The 20,360-nt window shown below is 32.3% G+C and overlaps 1 protein-coding gene across 1 annotated transcript; it reads left to right on the top strand.

The window, feature by feature from the left end:
- The first annotated feature begins 2,025 nt into the window (after positions 1 to 2,025).
- LOC124355270 (homeobox protein TGIF2-like) lies at positions 2,026 to 18,597 on the top strand. The gene is made up of 6 exons (XM_046806322.1): positions 2,026 to 2,325; positions 9,012 to 9,170; positions 15,181 to 15,276; positions 15,747 to 15,892; positions 16,701 to 16,975; positions 18,262 to 18,597. The coding sequence occupies exons 1-6, from the start codon at positions 2,307 to 2,309 to the stop codon at positions 18,431 to 18,433; spliced, it is 867 nt and encodes a 288-aa protein (XP_046662278.1). The 5' UTR covers positions 2,026 to 2,306; the 3' UTR covers positions 18,434 to 18,597.
- The last annotated feature ends 1,763 nt before the right edge of the window (positions 18,598 to 20,360 follow it).

Here is a 20,360-nt window from a genome sequence, read left to right as displayed (position 1 = left end):
TAAAGGATGGAACCTTATAGGTTCGCCCACTCAGTCTATTATCAACATGCATACATGGAAGGTCAACTACCACCGCTCTCCACAGTTTGGTGGAAGCGGTGGAGGATATCACTTCAAGAAAAAGGAAGTCCTAATCAGCGTATTTATGAATATTGAAGGAGCTTTCGACCGAGTAGTATATTATCGATCCATGGAGGCAGCTCTGGAACGGTTTGGAGTTCCCCCAGATGCTGTCAAGTGGATAGTACCACTCCTGAAAGTAAACAAACTAAGATTGGAAATTAGTTGGTCTATATCTCGGCCCGAAAATTCTGCCCTCCACAGAGGGGTTCTGCCTCCCCTCCTGTGCGCGATGGTGGTCGACAACCTCCTAACTAAAGCAAAAAAGAAGGGGAATAATTCTATAATGTTGTGTTATAATATTTAATCTTGTTTACAGTATCTATGACATTATATCATTAATATGAGAGTTTTTCGATTCACCTATAACTAACTCGCAATGCTTGTCACTCCTACCTTGTCAAACCCAAACGGGTGACCAAGATCATGATCATGGATTGAATCCTAAAACAGCTTCAGGTTATGATCTTTTAACATAATGGGTATTGAAGGGGCTACCGAGAATCTCGCAATAATTTCCTTTACTATACTATTTAATGCAGTCCTCAGACTTGAATATTTTCCATGTCAATGGAAGGTTGCCCAAATCGTAGTCGTGCCTAAACAAGGTAAACCAATTTAGTTGCATTACGTAGATCAGTCAGTATATAGACTAATGCTTGTTAAGCTTCTTCAATAAATGTTTCTTACGCGTTTACAGCAAACAATTTTAATAATATTATCCCCGATTATCAGTTTAGCTTCAGTCAAAGTCATTCAACAACGGAACAAATGCATAGGATGGTGAAAGTAATAAGACACTACTAATGCAATATTACTTGAGACACTGAAATTCCTTTCATAAAGAACGAAATTTCCAGAATGATTGAGAATTATTTGTTGAAGCTAAAAACTCATGACCATCACTTTCCTGTGAGTTTCCTTGATGATAGTACTCATACAGATAACGATTTTGTATAAGAACAGACGTACTAAATGTGTGTTATCACTTTCAATAGAAAACTTTTTTCACTGTGTGTTTGAGTTTTCATTAAATTTTGATGTTCACTAGGTTATAACTAATTATTGTTATAAAATATATACAGCTTATTTCTTGTTCCTAGAGTTTAAGAACAGATTGTAAATAAAAAGCAGTCAGAAAAAAAACATTATCGAAGCTCACTTGTAAACCTTAAACAATTCCTATGTTATTATTACTACTCTTGAACTTTTTTATTGATCTTAATATGTTATTTAAGTATAGTAATTACATTATTCTTTAAGTATACATTTCTATTTGTTGTCATTTGTGTAGTTGGCGGAAGCCATTGAAGTAAATACAGTCAAGTAAATAGATTTACCTACATGTACCTGAAGATGAATTCATCGAAATCGGAATTTACATTGTACACACAAAATCAATCAAAAAAGTGTCAAAAGGTGTATTATTGTATATTAAATAGATTTATTTTGATTTACTTCAATTAAATAGCCACATTGCTATTGTAACGAGACCAAACATAAAATATTTACGTATTTTAAAAATTGAAAAAATTGAGTTAAAATACTGAGTTATGATTTCTCACCTAGAAATTGTTTTATTGTATCTACTATTTATAACCTCGTATGTTAATAAGACTATGACAAGATTTTTTAAACAGATTAGATTATATTACTTACTTCTGCTTTACGATCTTCGTTTTTCACAATTACTTAGCATGTAAAAATGTATCATTGTAAAACCTGGAAAATTCGTATTAAATCTTTTTTATTTAATTCCACGTAAGAACACAAATGTTCCAGGCCATAATCTGAGTTGGAAATAATCTGTACGTATTACATATGAGTTGCAATTATCTTACTGGCCTTAAAGTGTTAATTTTGGAAATGTCAATACAGAAAGCAGTGGCTGCCTCGTGCCCGCTCGTATCTTTCATGCATTCAACGGGTCCTTCAATGCTTCATGCTTGTTTTCGTTAAGCCGCATTGTTCCATCCAATATAATTTTCTAGTAACTAAAAGCTAAACATACATTTAAAGTGAGTTTAAAGACGTTTTATACATTTTAATAATCATGTGCCTTATTAATTCAGTGTAAATGGACTTTAATAGTTTTCAGTGATATAAATATTCGGCCTTAATTCCATGTGTCACATTGACACTTGACCGATCTCATTTGTTATTACAGCATCGAGTAACACAGCACAATGTTCAAGACAAAATCTTGTAAGTATAATATATTTTGTTGTTAACCTTTAGTATTAGTGTAACTACATAGTTTTTATAAACAATTTTGTCTTGTCTTGTTATTTTGTAAGGTCAAAGGGACACCACGTGGTTTGGCAGAATAGGCAGTAAATGCTGGAGCTGCGCAAGTCGAAATAACTGGAGTCGTCTTTCATCAGTTTGCTTTTAGCTTGAAACACTGAATATTTAATTTGTTGTTGACTCACAATAGAGAATGAAACTTTATTTCTAGATCGTAATTGTGCAACAATTCAATCTTGCTATATCATAATGATTTTCAATTTTAGCAATGGCCTCCTGCTGCATAATAATTATTTTCAGATACCCTTGACAACCTCATGTAACTGAAATGTGATTATCATGAAGTTTTAATTATACTATCCCCATGATTTTATTTAACCCAACTTATTCTTTTAATCGGGTTGCTATCAGACTGTAAATTGAGTTTAGGGTAAGTTGTATTATTTAAAGGTTAATAGGCTTACTAATTTATTTCTGTTTAGCAAAATTTCGATAATATGGTCAAGCTAAATAATTTGTAAGCTATAGCCAACTGGCATTAAGTTCCTGTGTGTAGTTTCAATTTGTTGCCTTCAGTATATAGAACTAGGCTTAGTCGAGTTAAATTTTAAGGAGGCCTAGGCTCGATTTAAAAATGTATTAAATCTCAGGTTTAAATTCAGACCTAGTAACACCTAATTTGCTTTGACATGGTTAAGTTTTTGTAGCCTACAGTTACTATTTTATTTGTGAAGAGTAACAACATAAATACTGTTTGTTTAATGCTAGTAACATAGTACATAATTTGGCAGTAAAATACATTTACTGCATATTATGTACATGTTTTTTTTTACTGGATTTTAATTATAAGGGCTGCATTACGGTGAGCGGTAACCACCACAGTTAAATCAGGGTACTGAATTATCGATTAGAAACACCTAAGATATTGAGTACAAACACATTCTAATTATAGTTAGCCTATTGACAATAGTCCTTTGTGTAAAGTTCTTTATTGACGATGGAAGGGTAGAGAGTATTACAGGATTTCGGACATTTGCCATCGTTATAGGTTATAAAAGGTATAACAACGTTTTGAGGATTGGAATCTCCTCTTCTTCAGGTGGGGGAGGTATTAATATATACAAAAATGACAAATTGAAAGAAGGGAAAGAAATAGGTTCAAACATACCCCAAAGCTGCTTGGAGTCCAGTCCAGGCGTTGTCACTGCACAGGATGCAAGTCCTGAGCACAAATCACAAATTCGAGGATAATTCATACTAGCACAGGCTACAGTGGGATACTTACAAAGGTGTATAGTATTTGAGTAATAGCAGCAAGTACAATGCTGATGTAGCCTACATTTGTTGTTTATGTCACAAGCGGTCAGACACGTTTATTCTTCAAAATAGTAAAGTAATTAAATGTTACTGTTTTGTTAATTACATTTTATAAATAAACATATTCTAGATAGTCATTTTATTTATGTTGTATGTGTAGTAAGTTGCAAAAACTAATTTTATGTAGGCTTACCAGTACATTTTTCTTTTATGGATAGTATAGTTCAATTTTTAGAATGATTGTGTTTTTGAGAACTAATAGGCCTACCAAAATAATAATGTTGAGACTAAGCTGAATACAATATTTTAATTAACCTACTTTTCAAAATGTATCATTTTAGCATTTCATGGCACAATTGCCAATACCTAGATCTTAATTTTCTTAAGATAATACTTTCTATGTCAGTTATATTTAATTTATTGTTTTGTACGTGTTTTAAACTTAGATTGTCACCTGTATTCTGTAATTTTGCAAGCGTTTGGAGGAAAAAGCCATTGTATAGCAACCAACCTACATATTTTCTAATTTTTTGCCATAAATAATACAATATATTTTATTGTTTATACAAAAATGAAAGACATATTGGTGTCACTGGCACTAGCCTAATCATCCAAAGGTGAAGGAAATATAGTCCAAATGATTTGCATTTTTATGACCAAGGGAATTGAACCCGTGTGATCTTTTGGTTACAGAGTCTAAGCTTTAACCCTATAATTCTGAGTCCAAATATTTGGGTGCTGTGACCTTACTGTCAGTACAGTTTTATAAAATATAGACTTCCAGATATAGTGGCTGTGTTTGGATCATGTTTGTTACAACATGAGTAAAGCAAGAGATATACATGTAGCAACAAAAACACAACTGTTACTTGTCAATTTTGGCATTTCTTTCACTATCATACTTAAGTTATGGAGTTGAAAGAGACAACTTGGACAGCAGTATAATAAGTGGCTGGCTACCTTGAGAATCGAATCAGTGAACCAAATTATCGATTAGAAATACCTTAACTATCAAATATAAAATACATTCTCATTATATATTGTTATTGTCAGTTTTTTAAAATATTAACACGTTCACAACAACTTTACCCCATCGGATACACGCGATCTTTCACAACTGCTATTTTATAACGATTGGGTGTTCACACTAGGATTTCGTAAAGTGCATTGTGCGCCCAATAGGGGTACACATTGGTATGAATTTTCTTTTTACAATGTTATTGTTGATTTTTTTGATGGTTTGTTGGTATCAATTTACAATAACGTGACCATGGAAAGGTATGTTCATTTTTTTTTTCCTGAAAACTACAATTTTTTCCTGAAAACAATAATGAAGAAAAAATTCGTCAGCAACGAAAATCAAAGGAGTTACGATTTTTTGAAATCCTCTGAAAACTCTGTTTTTTGACAGTACCTCTGGCAATTTTACTGAAATGATGCTGACTAGTACGTTAATCCTGTCAACGATGCCTGCCCGCTGCGCACTGCTTGCTCTTTTAGAAAAAAAATTAACTCGAGCTTGCAAAAGTCGAATCCCAGATCACGTGATGCCCCTGATCCTTAACCCTCCAAGTGTTGTTCGACAAAATTTTGTCGGTTATTTTCCATTCTTAACGCAATAATGCCCGAAAGGCATCAATATAATACAATAATATACTTTCCCCCCAGTTTATATGCACCTGTGATAATAATACTTGGCTATAAATGTCCACCCCATGAAAAAAAGTCCATTTTTCATGGTCACGGTATTGTAAATAAATACCGGTTTGTTAAATTTGATCCTGTGCTTAAATAAATACTTCAGTCTATTCTGTACCTCTTGGAGTACATAGAGAAAAATTGAAAAAAAAATCATGAAATAATAATTGTTTTTGTGCAAAATTGTGAAGCCTACATACCTTCTTTATTATACTTGTACGTTTGACATACAAAAATGTATTACAATTTTATTGCATTATTACTGAAATACTGAAAAATTTTACAACAAATAGTCCCGAAAAAACCATTGTTGTGATCTAGTTAAATAACAGTATTGTTAACAAAAATGTTTAAATTGAAGTAAAATTATTTGAGTAACGGACGTGAGTACAATGATGATGAATATGCTTTATTTGTGTTTTAAGCTGTCAGACATGCTATCCTTAAAAATAGTAAGAAGCAAGTTGTACACGCCTTTGTTTGTTACATTTAATAAGCATTAGGTTTAAATTATCACTAAATTGTTACTTTGTAATAATTTGAAATTCCTATAGCGTAATTCTGTTTGGAATTTGACTTTTCTTCGTAACAGTTAGTTTAGATGATCAGAAATGTCATTGATGTGATTGTTGTGGTGGCCTCTTATTATACTGCAGGTGAAACTTGTGTTTTTATTTTGGTTACAAACTGTACAAGAAGGCAAAGATAGTGGTGGCTGCATTCAATTAATTATGAAGTATGATCCTTACCAACAGTGCATTTGTAACAACAGTTTAGTTTAACCTTGGAACTGGCAAAGTCATAATTTATATTTTTTTCTGCTGTTAACTGGCAGTGTTGTAATTTGGGAGGCAACATCATCTGCTAATTACGTCATTTTTGACGTAGAAAAATAGTTACTAAAATTCAAATTAAAAAATATCAGGATTAATTAGCCATTTTTATCTTAATGTCAAAATGCTTTGTATTTTTCTTACTTTATTATATAATATTATTCAATAGTTTGTTATATAAATTATTTTCTCACAAACTGTACTACTACAGTTTTAACAATAAAGTTTAATTTGACTGTATAGAGAATAATCGGTACTTTGGGATTATACCGACCACACCCAGACATGAATCGTTATTTCACATTTCGTTTCTACTGATTACTAGATTAGCGTAGAACAATATTTCGTCAATATAAAACAGGAATTGTCTTATCGCAAACCCCTCCCCATCCTCAGACAGAGGTCAAAGTCGAGCGTCTAGTAGATAACGTGATTGCAGAGTCTCGCCGCCCGTTCAGCTGGTGCATCGCTTTGTTGTACTTCCGTGTTTTACCTCTACATTTCTCCAAACACAAAAAATTCAACAAAAACAAACATTTACCAAACTAAACTCTTTATTAAAAAAACACTAAAAACTTGTTTTTATTCTTGATCACATTCCGCCACCCAAAATGCGAGTGCCTCCGGCCATCAGCGCGGGCTTTGGCAGCATCTTCGGTGCTGCCCCGCGCTGATGTCGACGAAAGAAAAACATCCCTCGAGATAGTACCTATCAGTAAAATATCAAATTCTAGAGGGGCTAATCAGAAATATAAATTGAATTGTAATGGAAAGGCAATTATGTACCGTGCAAATCACGTGATGCCGCGCGGTCTGCCGTAATCAGGATTCTCGAGAAAGATAAGATAACAGCGACAACAATAACGATCACAATACCTGGAAATGCTTGTAAGTTTGTAATTTTGTAATTGAAGAGTTGTTTTTTCGTTCTATCATGTTTGTTTCTATAAATTTCTATTTTTGTGTTCTTCATACTAGTGTGGTCGGTATAATCCCAAAGTACCGAATAATCTATACTTACATAGAAAAATGTAGTTTATTTTTTTAAACTTGCAGTTGATGTTAAAACTTATTTACAACTTATAATATTGTTAAAACAAATTAATAATAAATTATTGTAAAAAATATAAATCTTAACATTTTGGAATTTTTGGAAATAGTACTATAAAAATTATTCTAAAACTAAAACTACTATCATAAGCATTAGAACAAAAGAATAAAAAAATTGAAAGTATACATAATAAAATTTATAAAGCATTGGTTTTTTTTACATAAATAAATAAAAACTAAAGGAGGTACTACTCATCAGAACATTAAGTGTTACTAAGAATTCATTTTTTAATGGAACTTTGGTAATTTCAATGTATCTTGTATTCTTTCATAATATAAATTATATCAATCTAAGAGGAGCTTTGAGGCTTGAAATTTAGTATGCAACTTTTAAAATATTGTTATTTTTATCACAAAAAAGAATTGTATTAACAGGCTATTTCTTACATTGTAACTAAAATCAGTATTTAGAAAATAAATAAAAAAAAAAAAAAACACATTAGGATTATGTACTTCTGTCAAACTAGCTTACAAAGTGCTTAAATAGATCTCGACTATTGAGAATTACACTATGACATAATATCTTGGATTGTACTAGTTTATTATGTTCAGGTTGGATGTGATTATACATGACTATGTAGGCTGGTAGAAAATATAAAGATATTAACTGCCTTCATTCATTGTGTGCCTTGGAAATAGCCAAATAACAGACATCACTTTCTCTGTTTCGTCTGCTTGTCCTAATGTATGTTTACACCAGGCTGCTAATTGATGGTGTGCATGACCAGAAAGAAACTAGGCTACCGTACTTGTATATTACATTTTTAAGAAATGTGAATTATACTGAATTGTATGTAATTTTATTGTAGTGTTTTTTTAAACATTTTTACATTGCACTTTAAAATGTAGATTTTAAAATAGTCATGAGATTTTATAATTGTGGAAAATATGAGCATGTTAGGATGACTTAGATGTAAAATAATTTGAATTATTTTACTAAATTAAAATTAATTTCAGTCTAAATAATAATAACCATAAAGTTTTATGTTGGAAAATGTATATACAAAGTTATATTGAGTTTACAATGTTTAAATTAATTTTTATTCATGGACAACAAATTTCTTGTCATTAAAAAAGGATGGTTAGAAGATTTTATGTTTTCCATTATCTGTTTCACATAAATATATGTTATTATATTCAATGGACTCTTTGAGAGTATTCTCCAGAAATTTGCGTAAAGAGGTGGATAGTTTTTAAACTTTTAAAAACAAACTTAAACAATATCTTTATTCATCTCAAAAAGAGAATTGAAGCTTTTTACCCATCAAAAGTTAGAATGGAGAGGGTAAAAATTGTTTGACTCTTTACTATTTGGTTTTTAAAAGTTACTTAAGATATTCATGGCATTTTCGTATTGCAATTTTTGGGCTTGTATTTGGCTTCAACCAATCAATCACTCATTAAAAAAAAAAATGGAATAGTCAAATCCATGGGGGCAAGTGATATTTATTTACTTGTCTGCCAAACGCTACATTTGAATTTAATGAAACATTTATTAAGCTTTTTATTTGAAAGATCAATCTGTTTAACACTGTGAAATTCTACCAATTTATTTGAACAATGCATGAACCAAGTGGGCTATTTTAATTGCCTTACAGTTGATAACTACTGATCTTTTTTATTCAATACTTTTTCTTTGAAAAGAATGAATATAGTAGTGTGACATTTTTGTATTTTGTGCTACAGACGATTCACATGTAAAGCTAGAGAATGGCATCAAGATCGAGAGGGACGTCAAGTGTGAAATTGAAGATGACTCCAAAACCATGGTAATAGAGCTTCAACACTCGAATGGACACGTGCTCAACTCTAGACTGCAGTCCCAGCCTTTACACAGGGCTGCAGGTCAGTTCCATAGCATAAATTAAGTTTGATGAAGTCTAACCCTAATTCTAGAGAATGAAATCGATCGTCAGCCGTAAGGTACAGCGCCCACTGCGACCGGCCCGGCCTGGCCTTTTTGTGAAGTCGAAATACACGCAATCAAATGGACACCTGCTCACTGCGACTGGTCCGTGCTGGGCTGGGCCGGACCGGTCGCAGTGAGCGGGTGTCCATTTGATCATATGCATTTTGACAGAGTATAAACGGCCAGTCCAGGCCGGGCCAGTTGCAGTGGGCGCCGTGCTTAATAGTTGATAAACCTAACCCTCATTCTATAGAATGATATTGATCGTCAGCCGTGATAGTTTTGGTGGAAATCAAAATTTAATCCAATGAGTTTGGATACATTTTTGCTCAAATCAGACTTTTTCAGGTGGACACTATCATCATCAGGTAACTCTATGAAGACCGATTTTTTCTGAACATGGTAACTTGCAGTCTCTATAATTTGTTGGCTGATAATAAATGTTTACATATCTGACGGTTGGTTTTTGACCAAGCTAAAAACATAATTTTAGAAAACGTTTGCTTTTTATATTCATGATATTCTCTCCCACCAAAACTAGCGTAACTGATGATCAATTTCTTTATTAGAAGATGCTTATGCTTTATCGATTGCATGAAAACAATAGGTCGTGTGCTTATACGATTCAAATTGGATCTTGGCTCCAAATATGTAGTCAGATACCTCTAATCTTTTCCATTCTTCTTTTGTCAGGTCCCTTGAACATATTAAGTTACTATAGAAAAAGACTCACTAAAAAACCTAAATTGTTTTTTATGAAGCATGAACACTTTTGATACACCAAAATTCCAATCTTCTTTTATTTGTTATAACAAGTACAAACAAAGAAATGTGCACCAGTCAATGATTGCATGACCAAGAAGGATATTTTTGTCATGAAGGAGTATTACACATATATATGCAATTTTAAAGGAAAGAATAGGTAGGTAGTCTCTGAATTTAGTAACTTAGTGTAAAAGTGTCATGAGTTAAGAATTGCTCCATGCAAAATTGATTAAAAATGCAAATTCAACTCTTAATAAAATAAATACGAATTAATATTGATTGTATATAGATTAATTTTAAATTTTCAAAATGTAATGTCATTCAACAAAAGTAAGCAGTTAAAGAGTGCAAATCCCAGTAGGCGAGTTGTCCAAACTGCCTCTTGTAGTCTAGATGTCAGCCAAATATTTGTCAGGTGCAAGTTAGCCTCATTAATTGTTAGCCATAACTATTCTTGAATTATTGCTACATAATTGAACTGTTCAAAGTGTATTTCAATTCAAAATTTATACTAAAACACTGGAACAGTGTGGTTCAAATTGTTTTTTTATGTTTATTGGAAGAAACATTACTAGTGATAATGTTAAAGCAACGTTGATCCATAAGTTTTTTCCCATTTCCGAAAAAAAGTAAAAAATGAGGTAAATGGAAGGAAAAAAATATTTATTAACAAGTAAATACAATATTATTAATCATTATGAGTGTGCCATGGGAATCAAGAGGAAGGTCCTTAGTGTTGAGGTGGAGGGTGGCACTTGTCAGAGGTGTTGGCCACAGCTACGGCTGGCCGGTGACCCAGTTTGGACACATGAGTCTGACATTTGGCTGGTGCCCGATATAGCCTGGCCGGCGCTGAAATAGCTGCAACCCACTCCTCACTCCACTGCACTCCCTGCTCACTCACTCCCACTGCCACTCTTATCTCAGTACCTGCACACAGAACGGTATTGTGTAAACAAGTCCTTTATACAGCAGGCAAAATCTCTCTATCTCTAGTATAGAAATTTAATATTTGGTTGTCGAGAATTTTTATCTAGATGACCTATGAGAATAACAACAAAAGAATAGTTTTCCTAAACAGATAATTTGTATTCCAAGATTATTCCTGCGTGCTTTAACATTTTCACATTTGTTTTAATCTACAAACACCTTATATAGTATAGTATAAAACTGATTTCTAAAATTTGTTTCAATCTGCAAACATAATAATATAGCACAAAGAGGGCTGCTAAAAAGTTATAAAGGTTAAAATGTATAGTTTGGAAAATTTGTTTATATATATATATATAAACAAGCAAATATCTATAAACTATAGACTAAATCAACTAAGCAGTGCTTTCTATAATTTCTGATCAAATTGAAGAGCATTTATGAATAGCTCTAAAAATGTGATCAGTTTTAAAATTGGTTTTGAGCCATTATTGATATACTTGGCTCCTAAAATGTTCATTGGCAAGATGTTTCCAAAGGCCAATATTAATTTTTAAACGTAAAAACGTTTTCTTGATAAGAGAATTTTTTAAAGAATCAAGAGCCTATCAGTAGAGTTGTCACTTTTCAGCACAGTTACAATTTGTCTAAATAAGTCAAATATAGGATATTTCAAACTTGTAAAACCTACAAAATTCTAATTGCAAGGTGTGACTTTTAGTACACCTATCGAAAGCTTGGATGGTTGAGAAATTATGCCAAATATACTAATTTTCATGATGTTTTGTAGCATATAGTACACTGTTGTGTTATCCTACATTTTGCCCTAGGGTATTTAAAAGTTTCTAACACATGTTTTAAAACACTTTCCATATAATGGTAGGCACCATATACTAAAAGTGCAAATTCCTATCAAATTTAAATGTTGATTATGATTTATCTATTAGTGAGCTGTGATGGATTTGTTTGATAACAAACCAAATAGCAATGACAGTTATGTTTCAACCTGTTTTTAATTAATCTAAAGATGTGCTTGTATATTCAGTTCCTTTTCTACTGGTATGAACAAGCTTCAACAACTACTGTACCTTTTGAAAAAAGAAAAATGATAGAGATAATAATCATGTCATCAGATTTTATATCTTTTAGTCGAGTCAGTTTTTTGCCGTGTACGTGAAGATTTGTATTGTTGTCAAATATGCTATCCACCAATGAGGAAGTGTTCTCGATGTCAACGGTGTTAGGTGAATGTTTACAGAACTACGCAGCCGATGCTACTCTGTAAGCTCAACATTCTGTCGAATAAAAGTAATAGTACAGAAATGATTCTTAAAATATAGGCAATCTCCGAACATCTGCAAATACTTTTAAAATAGCCAGTTAATCTTGACTTACTTTTTTTACGGTGGGAAGTCGTGAAAATATTAAATAAAATTATGATTCTTTTAAATTATTATAAGTACTAATTGGCTACCATTGTTAATATGACAGAATATTTAGACATTTGTCATCAAATGTAGTGGGAGAAACTTGTACGACATTTCTACGAGAACTTGTGTCTGCTCTCTTGTTGAAACAGAAAACATTAAACAAAGATAAGTACGGTGTGTGAAAACATTAACAAGAAAGATACTACCATGAGACAAGGCCAGGAATCTGAATCTCTCATAAAGTCATGTATCAGTCTCATATAAACTAGATTAACACAAAACTGTAAAATGCAAACATTTCTGAAGACAGTCTTGTCATGAACAGTCTGTTTGTATGTTTTAAATATTCATTTGTACTTGGCACTAACATATTTTGTTAAATAATTAATTTACATATTATAAAACAAATCGGTTTATACAAGTGCAGTGTAGTGAAAATTAAAGTTAAAGTGAGATCAAAAATATGTTTTGTGTTGAAAGTGAATGTTGACATTATCTTGGGTCTGTTTCTCGTGTCAACAAGTCAATTGATAACCTAATAAGTCAATGCTATATTTTTAATATTCGTAGAGAAATCATAATATTATACACGTTACAGTATTTTAGTGTCACTGCATTTAGATCTAATCAGTATTGCTTATTTTACATCATATATCAGATTTATCCAAACTTTGTTTGTACAGTATTTGCAAACAAGGGTAGGGAACTGGAAATAACATATTGATAAGAATATCAGACTCAAGTCAACATAAGTACACAGCTTGTCTGCTGATAACACTTATCTTAATCCAGCAATCAGAGTGTGGAGTATACTGTCAGTGTTTTCTGCACCTTTATTCTTTGTATTATTTCATTCAAAGTTTAATATCATTTCATTGTAGTCTTGCAGTACTTGTTTTACAGCTAAATTAATTTTACAGTTGTGAGTATTAAAACTGAGTTAAAAATTTATTCACTACAAACTGCATAAAAATTAATTCTGTTGTATTTGTCACTTTAGTAAAATATAACATAAGCACACCTAATACGTATTGGTCATAAATTATACCATTATTATTGTGCTATAAAAAACCACAATCTTAAAATCTACTTAAATCTCAAACTTTGTTGTTCTCTTGTACTTGCATTTTATTTTAGTGAAAATGCATGTCTTACAAAAATCAATATTGATGTTAATAAAACATCAATATATGTAATTTTTCTAAACAATATTTTGAAATGACACTGGCAATACAAGTTGTCCAAGAAATCCGGACATTAGTATTTCTTTAAAGTTATGGGTGTATTCATTAGTTCGATTTTAGCATTTCTCCAAAAAGTCTGGATATTCGGACGTTAGTACCTAAAGAGTTAATAAGCGGTCTCAAAATTATCATGAATTATTGAGAATTGAGATAAAAATGTTATATTAGAAATGGGATTAATTTGTTGTGAAATATTTTTTAACAATTTGTCAATTGAACAACCTTACCCCCTGTTGTAAAAGTATAAATTTTGAGATGTTTAGTGTTTGGCTTAAGTACTTTTGTGTATCTTATTGACCTACAAATGGCGTGGTACATGTCAAGGTCTTACTCAGTACTGTTCCATGAATATTTTAAGTCTTGATTTGTTCCCTTTATGTGTTATCTTGCTTCTCATCAGAGATGTATTGAGTTCTGCTGTTATTCATGATTGGTTTTCGACATATGTTTAATAGTGTTCGCCAATGAAATGAAATTACATTTTTTATTGGTAACATAATGTACTGCTACTTCTGATTGTTAACAGCAATTATTTTTAAGTAAATTAGTATGTTTATATACAAGTAATTAATCAGCTCAAAGAAATTATATATTAAAAATCAGCCCAAGATTTGTATTTTTGGCAGTGATGTAGCAATGTTAAATTTAACATACAGTACAGCATTTTTTGTATATACAGTATTAATTAATAATTTTTATAATGTTATTATTTTTTCAGAAAGTGAAGTTTCATTAATGAATGAAAATGTCTTTATTAAAGAGGCGGAGTTAGGGCTATCAAGCCCTCTCTACCACTTAACCTCATATTGTATATATAGTAAATTTACAATAGTTTGATATAATTGTGGTAAATTATTAACTTATTCTTTATATAGAAAATAACAAAAATGCTTAACCTATACAAAATTAAATGTACTTCAAGTAAAAGTCTATATATTGGAATGAATCCAATACTTAAAATACAAACGAAAAAATATACATATTATGATAAATACAAGAAAATTCAAAATGAAGAGCAAGAAACAAAGTAACATTCAGTCACTCTAACAAACTATTAACCCACATAATTGAACAAGCAGCACCACCCGTCACCCCCACAGGCCCCCCAGCAGCAAGTCCCTAACCAGTGTCTATTTCCTCTCCAATATTTGGTCCTGGATATTGTTAAAACAATGTCAACCCCGTTTGTAACACTTGGAACAATTTCAGATAGAAAACTAAATTTTTGTATAGTAGTATTTTGTAGGTCAACAAGTACTGTTTTGGTCCATTATAAACTTATAGATGATGTACCCGTACAAAAGGAGTCAAAGTCCTCCAACTTTTCAAGTTTGTAACAATGAAGATTATTTGTGCAAATCAGATATTTTATATTAATGGTACAAATTTCAATGTCACAATAAAAGGATAATTGAAATCCTGTTTGAAAACATTTGGAAAAAGGTAGTCTAAACCACAATTAAATAATGCCAAATGTTGAGAATCATGGTATGTTTTAAAATATTAAAATAAGATAAACTTAGTATGTTATTATGCACATTGGAAGGCCATGGCAGTGAGCAGGTCGGTTGTTGCAGGTCGAGATAGGTTCTCGTCCAGTAGTGCTGAAGACTCAAGCTCAGAACCTGAACATGAACTGCACAACCAGACCAACAAAACATGGCTCAATTCAGGTCAGTTCAGATGATCAATAATGTGTAATTTGTATTTCATAATTAAAAAATAAGAAATATTTTCAGTTTATTGGTATGTTTTTATCTTGAAATTATTGACACCTGTGAAATCTTTCAGTATTGAAACAGAATTGTTATTGTAGTATATGTGATTTATAAATGCTATATCAGGTAATTCTGAGAGATAAATAAGACTCTGATGAAAATTTACCAATCCTCAAGTACATTTTGGGTTTGTAATAAATAGAAAATGTTTTATTTCAAATGTGTTGAATACACACACCTACCAAAATTCTTAAACATTAACTGTGGGTTAAACTTAAAATTGAAACAAGTTAAAGATAACATTAATATTTAAAAACAACACTAATAAACTTAAAAAAAAGTACAAAACCGTTTTATTACAAGGAATAAATGTACAACTGGCATTAAAAAATATATGTAAAAGTTGTTACGATAATTGTTGACAGGCTCAGTCCGCAAGAGGAGAGGCAACCTACCCAAACACTCGGTGAAGATACTGAAGCGCTGGCTGTATGAGCACCGGTACAACGCCTACCCTAGTGACAACGAGAAGCTTACACTCAGTCAAGAGGCTAACCTTACTGTCCTACAGGTAAACTTACTGCATGTAATTACAGTAGTCTCATATCGTGTCTGTGATTGGGACCTTAAATTTTTAAAACCATCCATAATATTTATATGTTATGCATTAAAATTTCTATTTATAGATCCCTGTAATGTAAATCACTACACATTTGAATTAAATTATAATTTCTCGACCAGATATTAAATACAAACATTGTTCCTCCACTCGGCCGCACAGATGCTTCTCGACAGCTGTCTAGTGTGCCCAGCGAACAGCTCAGTTAGTTATTGTTATGTAATGTCAATACTTGCAATTAGTAACGTGATTATTATAGAGCACGTGTGTTAGCTGCAGACCATGCATCTGAGGATAAAGTTTAAAACTGTGTTATAAATGCGAACCTTCTCTAATCCGTTAATGTTTCACTTCAGTTATCTGTAATGATTGTCTAATTGTTTCTAATTTATGAACAATTAGTTTATAAACAGAGTTTTTTACGGAAAAATCAATACTGAAGATAAATTATAAACAAGTTCCACAGCAGTATAGACAATATGCAATGATTAATAAAAGGAGTAGTAATGAAATAGTAATTCATCATCTATAGAAGATCCAGCTTCTGCTAAACCTACACGGTCAGTTTGGTCCATAGTCCCGTTTTCTTTCCTAAACAATAAATAATTGTTTTAAATTCCTGCATACATATATAAAAACGCTGTAGATGATGTACAAATCCCGTTATGTGCATGTACAAATCATTTGTATAAATTTATATTATATTGTTGTAAATATTTGTTTAAATGACATGTATTAATTAATTATAACACTTGTTCAGGTTTGTAACTGGTTCATCAACGCCAGACGACGCATTCTGCCAGAGATGATCCGGCGCGAGGGCAATGATCCTCAACACTACACCATCTCCCGGAGAGGCAAGAAGAGCGGTGGAGCTAGCGGAACCAGGGGCAAGAGTGTAGGAGGTGACAGCCCTGAGTACGAGAGTGGAGGCAGTTCGCCGTGTGAGGAGGACCTGCCCATCACCCCCACCGCACCGTGGACTTCACTCATAGTGTCTTCTTACAACCCCGCCCTCACCACCACCACCTCCAAGTAAGCAATGCCCAATATCAGGCTTTTACGTCATTACAATATGGTCAAACAACATTCGTTTTACTATTCTAAATAGGAATTTACGTAGATAATAAACTGTCCGATCATTTTAATGTTACATATCTACATGTTCCACAATCGTCGTGTGTTCCCCTGCGTACTGCACTGTCATGTTTGTAGGTTATTTGGATATTCATAGATTGTTTACAATAAGGATTAGTGAGTTACCCAATGTACTGTCATAACCTCACGATTGTTCAAGTGATATACAATGACATGTAGCCTAGATTAAAGAATATATGTTATTCTGTCACTTGTACATTTCAGGGTTAATAAAGGTTATGAATGTGAATATTTTTGCCAATTAACTTGGGGTCGCCAATTGTTTCAAGAAAATTGAGAGTTTGTTAGTAGTGTGTTTGATGGTGACATTATATTGGATTTAATGTAAAATTTTGTATTCATCTTAAACATCTCATGTTTTCTGATTCTAATCATATTATTATTTCTAATTTATTTGGTACAGTGCATTTATAAATATGATTACTATGATGGGCTTTAAATTATTTATTATGACTGAACGGTTGTGTTCTGTTAAATATTGCTGAAAATTGGCTTTAATGTTTTTGTGTTGTTAATTAATATTTTGCTAGTTGGTAACAAAAACATAAAAAAGCTTTTTTGTGTACAAACATCATAATTACATTAGACATTGTCCAATTTTCACAACTAGGTATTGACCATTGCTAATATCTATTGGACAATATGAATTGTTATTTGGTAAAAGAAATTATGACTATGGTTTGTTAAAAAAAAATTATAATGTCCAGGGATTTATTAGTTTGCTCTTTGAGGTGATTTGACATTTCAGGGGGTGGTAAACTATGTTAAGAATTCAAACACTATCATGCTAGCATGATGTTAGAGCATGTATTTAAACACCACTTGCTGACAGTTATAACTGTTGTTGCCTCAGTGATATTTTATAATTTTTAAATATTGTGCATTGAAGGTCTTGAGACGATCTTGATTCAATAGTGCAGTTTTGCTTAATCCCTGTAAGAAAAACAGGATCAGATTTATAGGCACTGTGTAATGCAATAAAAAATGTGTAAGTTTCCAGAAATATTTTTGAACACCATATATTACAGTTTCAAACCCAAAACAAGCAGTTTTTCTACTTTCAGCAAGTGATGTACTAAAGTAAGATGAGATGTGAAGTCAATGCTTATTTCATGACATAACTATAGTGATGACTGTTCAATAACATTTAGATTGTTCCCCAGGAACCCTGAAGAGTTCTGGAGTGCCCACATCGGCAGTGAGGTAGCTATCAGGTGTGAAAACGACCCGCCACCAGAGGAGGAGGACCAATTCAAGTGCCTGCGCCTTCTCGTGGAAGCGGCGGTGGCGGTGTCTCAGCGGGAACACGAGTCAGCCACTGCCTTGCGAGTATAGCACCGCCACTGCCTCAGCCTGGCCTGGGCTCTAGTACCTGTCACTTGCCATACTGCGAGCGCGAGCGGATTCCTCACTCTAGTTGTTGACTGTTGGCCTAGTCGGTCACCGTTGGTATTTTTACCGTTTAGAAGATATTGTTGAAATAAAAAAAATCACTAGTATAATGTGTTAGTTTTTGTGAAACCTTTGTTACCAGTCTGGTTATTTTTGTCAGTAAATTGTTTTGATCAATATCTCCTTTTTATTAGTTTGGTTCTAAAAGAATTCTTAGTTTTTAGGGTCATTACTGTATTATTAAATAAATGTGAACAATAAATAATTGTTTATAAAAAAAAGCTGTTAGAATTTGCATGGTGACATTTGTATCCCTCTCGAGAGCAGCATCGTGTGTTATTCTCTATGAAGAGCTTTGCACAGAGAACATTACATGGTATATTTTTCACAAGTCATTCCCTTTTAGCTTCACACACTTTCAGTCCGATTCACACAGAATTATCAAATGTAAGTTACCTGATAGTTGTATCAGACTGACAATATTGTAACTTTGTAAAAGTATTGAACAACTGTTTTCGTTATTCAGGCTTCTGTCAAGTTACTGTTAATTCATATGTTATAAACTTGTGGGTCTCCTGGTCCTCTCAAATCCAGATTATTCAATGTCTATGCTCCACCAACAAAGTAACTTTAGTCATGGTAATAAGTAGGTAACTATTTCGCTATGTTGATAGATATTAATTTAAAATATCCCAACCATATCAATTGGGGCCTGATCATTTGGAAGTTGATTTAAATTATTGTGATGGGTGCGAATTACTCCTATACAGTAACTACCTCTGATAGTTATAGGAGTAATTCACACCCATCACAATGCTAAGACACACCTTTTAACAAAACATGCTTGATAACACATTCGCAACTTACTAATGCCTTAGATGGATGGTACCCACTAGTGAAACCATTGTTACTACCCAGTGTTAAATAAAATATAATTTTTGTTATTATCATATTTAATTTTTTATTGCTAAGACTAGATTATTCTTGACAAGCTTTATTATGAGCCCTACTTTGTGTTTTACTGCTGTGCATAAGGTAAGCCATGTTGTTATTATTGAATAACAATTAGTTATTCAATAAATAATACAAAATTAGAGACCTGTTCTTTTGTTGTCTAATGAGTTATACTCTGTTGATGAATTCATGACGAGCCGCTGGGATACTATGCTAGTGCTGGATCTGAAGTCAGTGATTGGGTTTGAAAGAATGTATGTATATTGCTAGAAAATAACAAAATTTAATTTTTTAACAGAAAACTTTTGATTTTGAGGTTTCAAATTGTCACAATAGACTATAATTTTTATTAAGACACAGCTACATGTAAATGACGGACTAGAAGAACAAATTTTGTTCAGTTAAATTTCATGAAGAATATATGGCAACAATACAATGCAATGGTTTTCGATTAACTTTCTACTACCTACACAAAAAAATTCCAGGTAAAAGATCGTTATATTTAGTTAACACCTCATCAGTTGCCCTAATATATGGTTACTACCGAATGGGCGAAGTTACCAGGCCTAATAACTAATACGCACTAACAATATCGCCAAAAAGCAGCCGCAGATATAATTGAGCACCACAGCTTCCAAGTCGTAATTAGTTTAATCGTACATTAGCGATTGGTGAATGATTCTGACATGTTCATCACTTACAAATAAACTATTTAAAATCAAATAATTTATTGCCATTTATCACATTTACGTATATGAAATAGGCATTGTCATAAATGAAAATGATAAAATAATATACAATAACTATGCAAGAGCTCTGTAAGACAAGTCAATGTGGAATCAGCTCAGAACAGTAAATCTACTTCATATGTGACAAATTCAGCTACTGTGACTGCCAGACCCCCATTTGTTAATTT

The sequence above is a fragment of the Homalodisca vitripennis genome, chromosome 2 (genome assembly GCF_021130785.1).
Source record: "Homalodisca vitripennis isolate AUS2020 chromosome 2, UT_GWSS_2.1, whole genome shotgun sequence".
NCBI classification, from domain to species: Eukaryota; Metazoa; Arthropoda; class Insecta; order Hemiptera; family Cicadellidae; genus Homalodisca; species Homalodisca vitripennis.
Note: the sequence above shows the minus strand (reverse complement) of the source record. Positions and strands in the feature narration are given on the sequence as shown.

What these genes read in the sequence shown, in the direction of transcription:
- LOC124355270 (XM_046806322.1), top strand. An exon ending in GCCTTTACACAGGGCTGCAG is followed by an intron (nt 9,171 to 15,180) that starts GTCAGTTCCATA and finishes CGGTTGTTGCAG; the next exon opens with GTCGAGATAGGTTCTCGTCC. An exon ending in CTAACCTTACTGTCCTACAG is followed by an intron (nt 15,893 to 16,700) that starts GTAAACTTACTG and finishes ACACTTGTTCAG; the next exon opens with GTTTGTAACTGGTTCATCAA.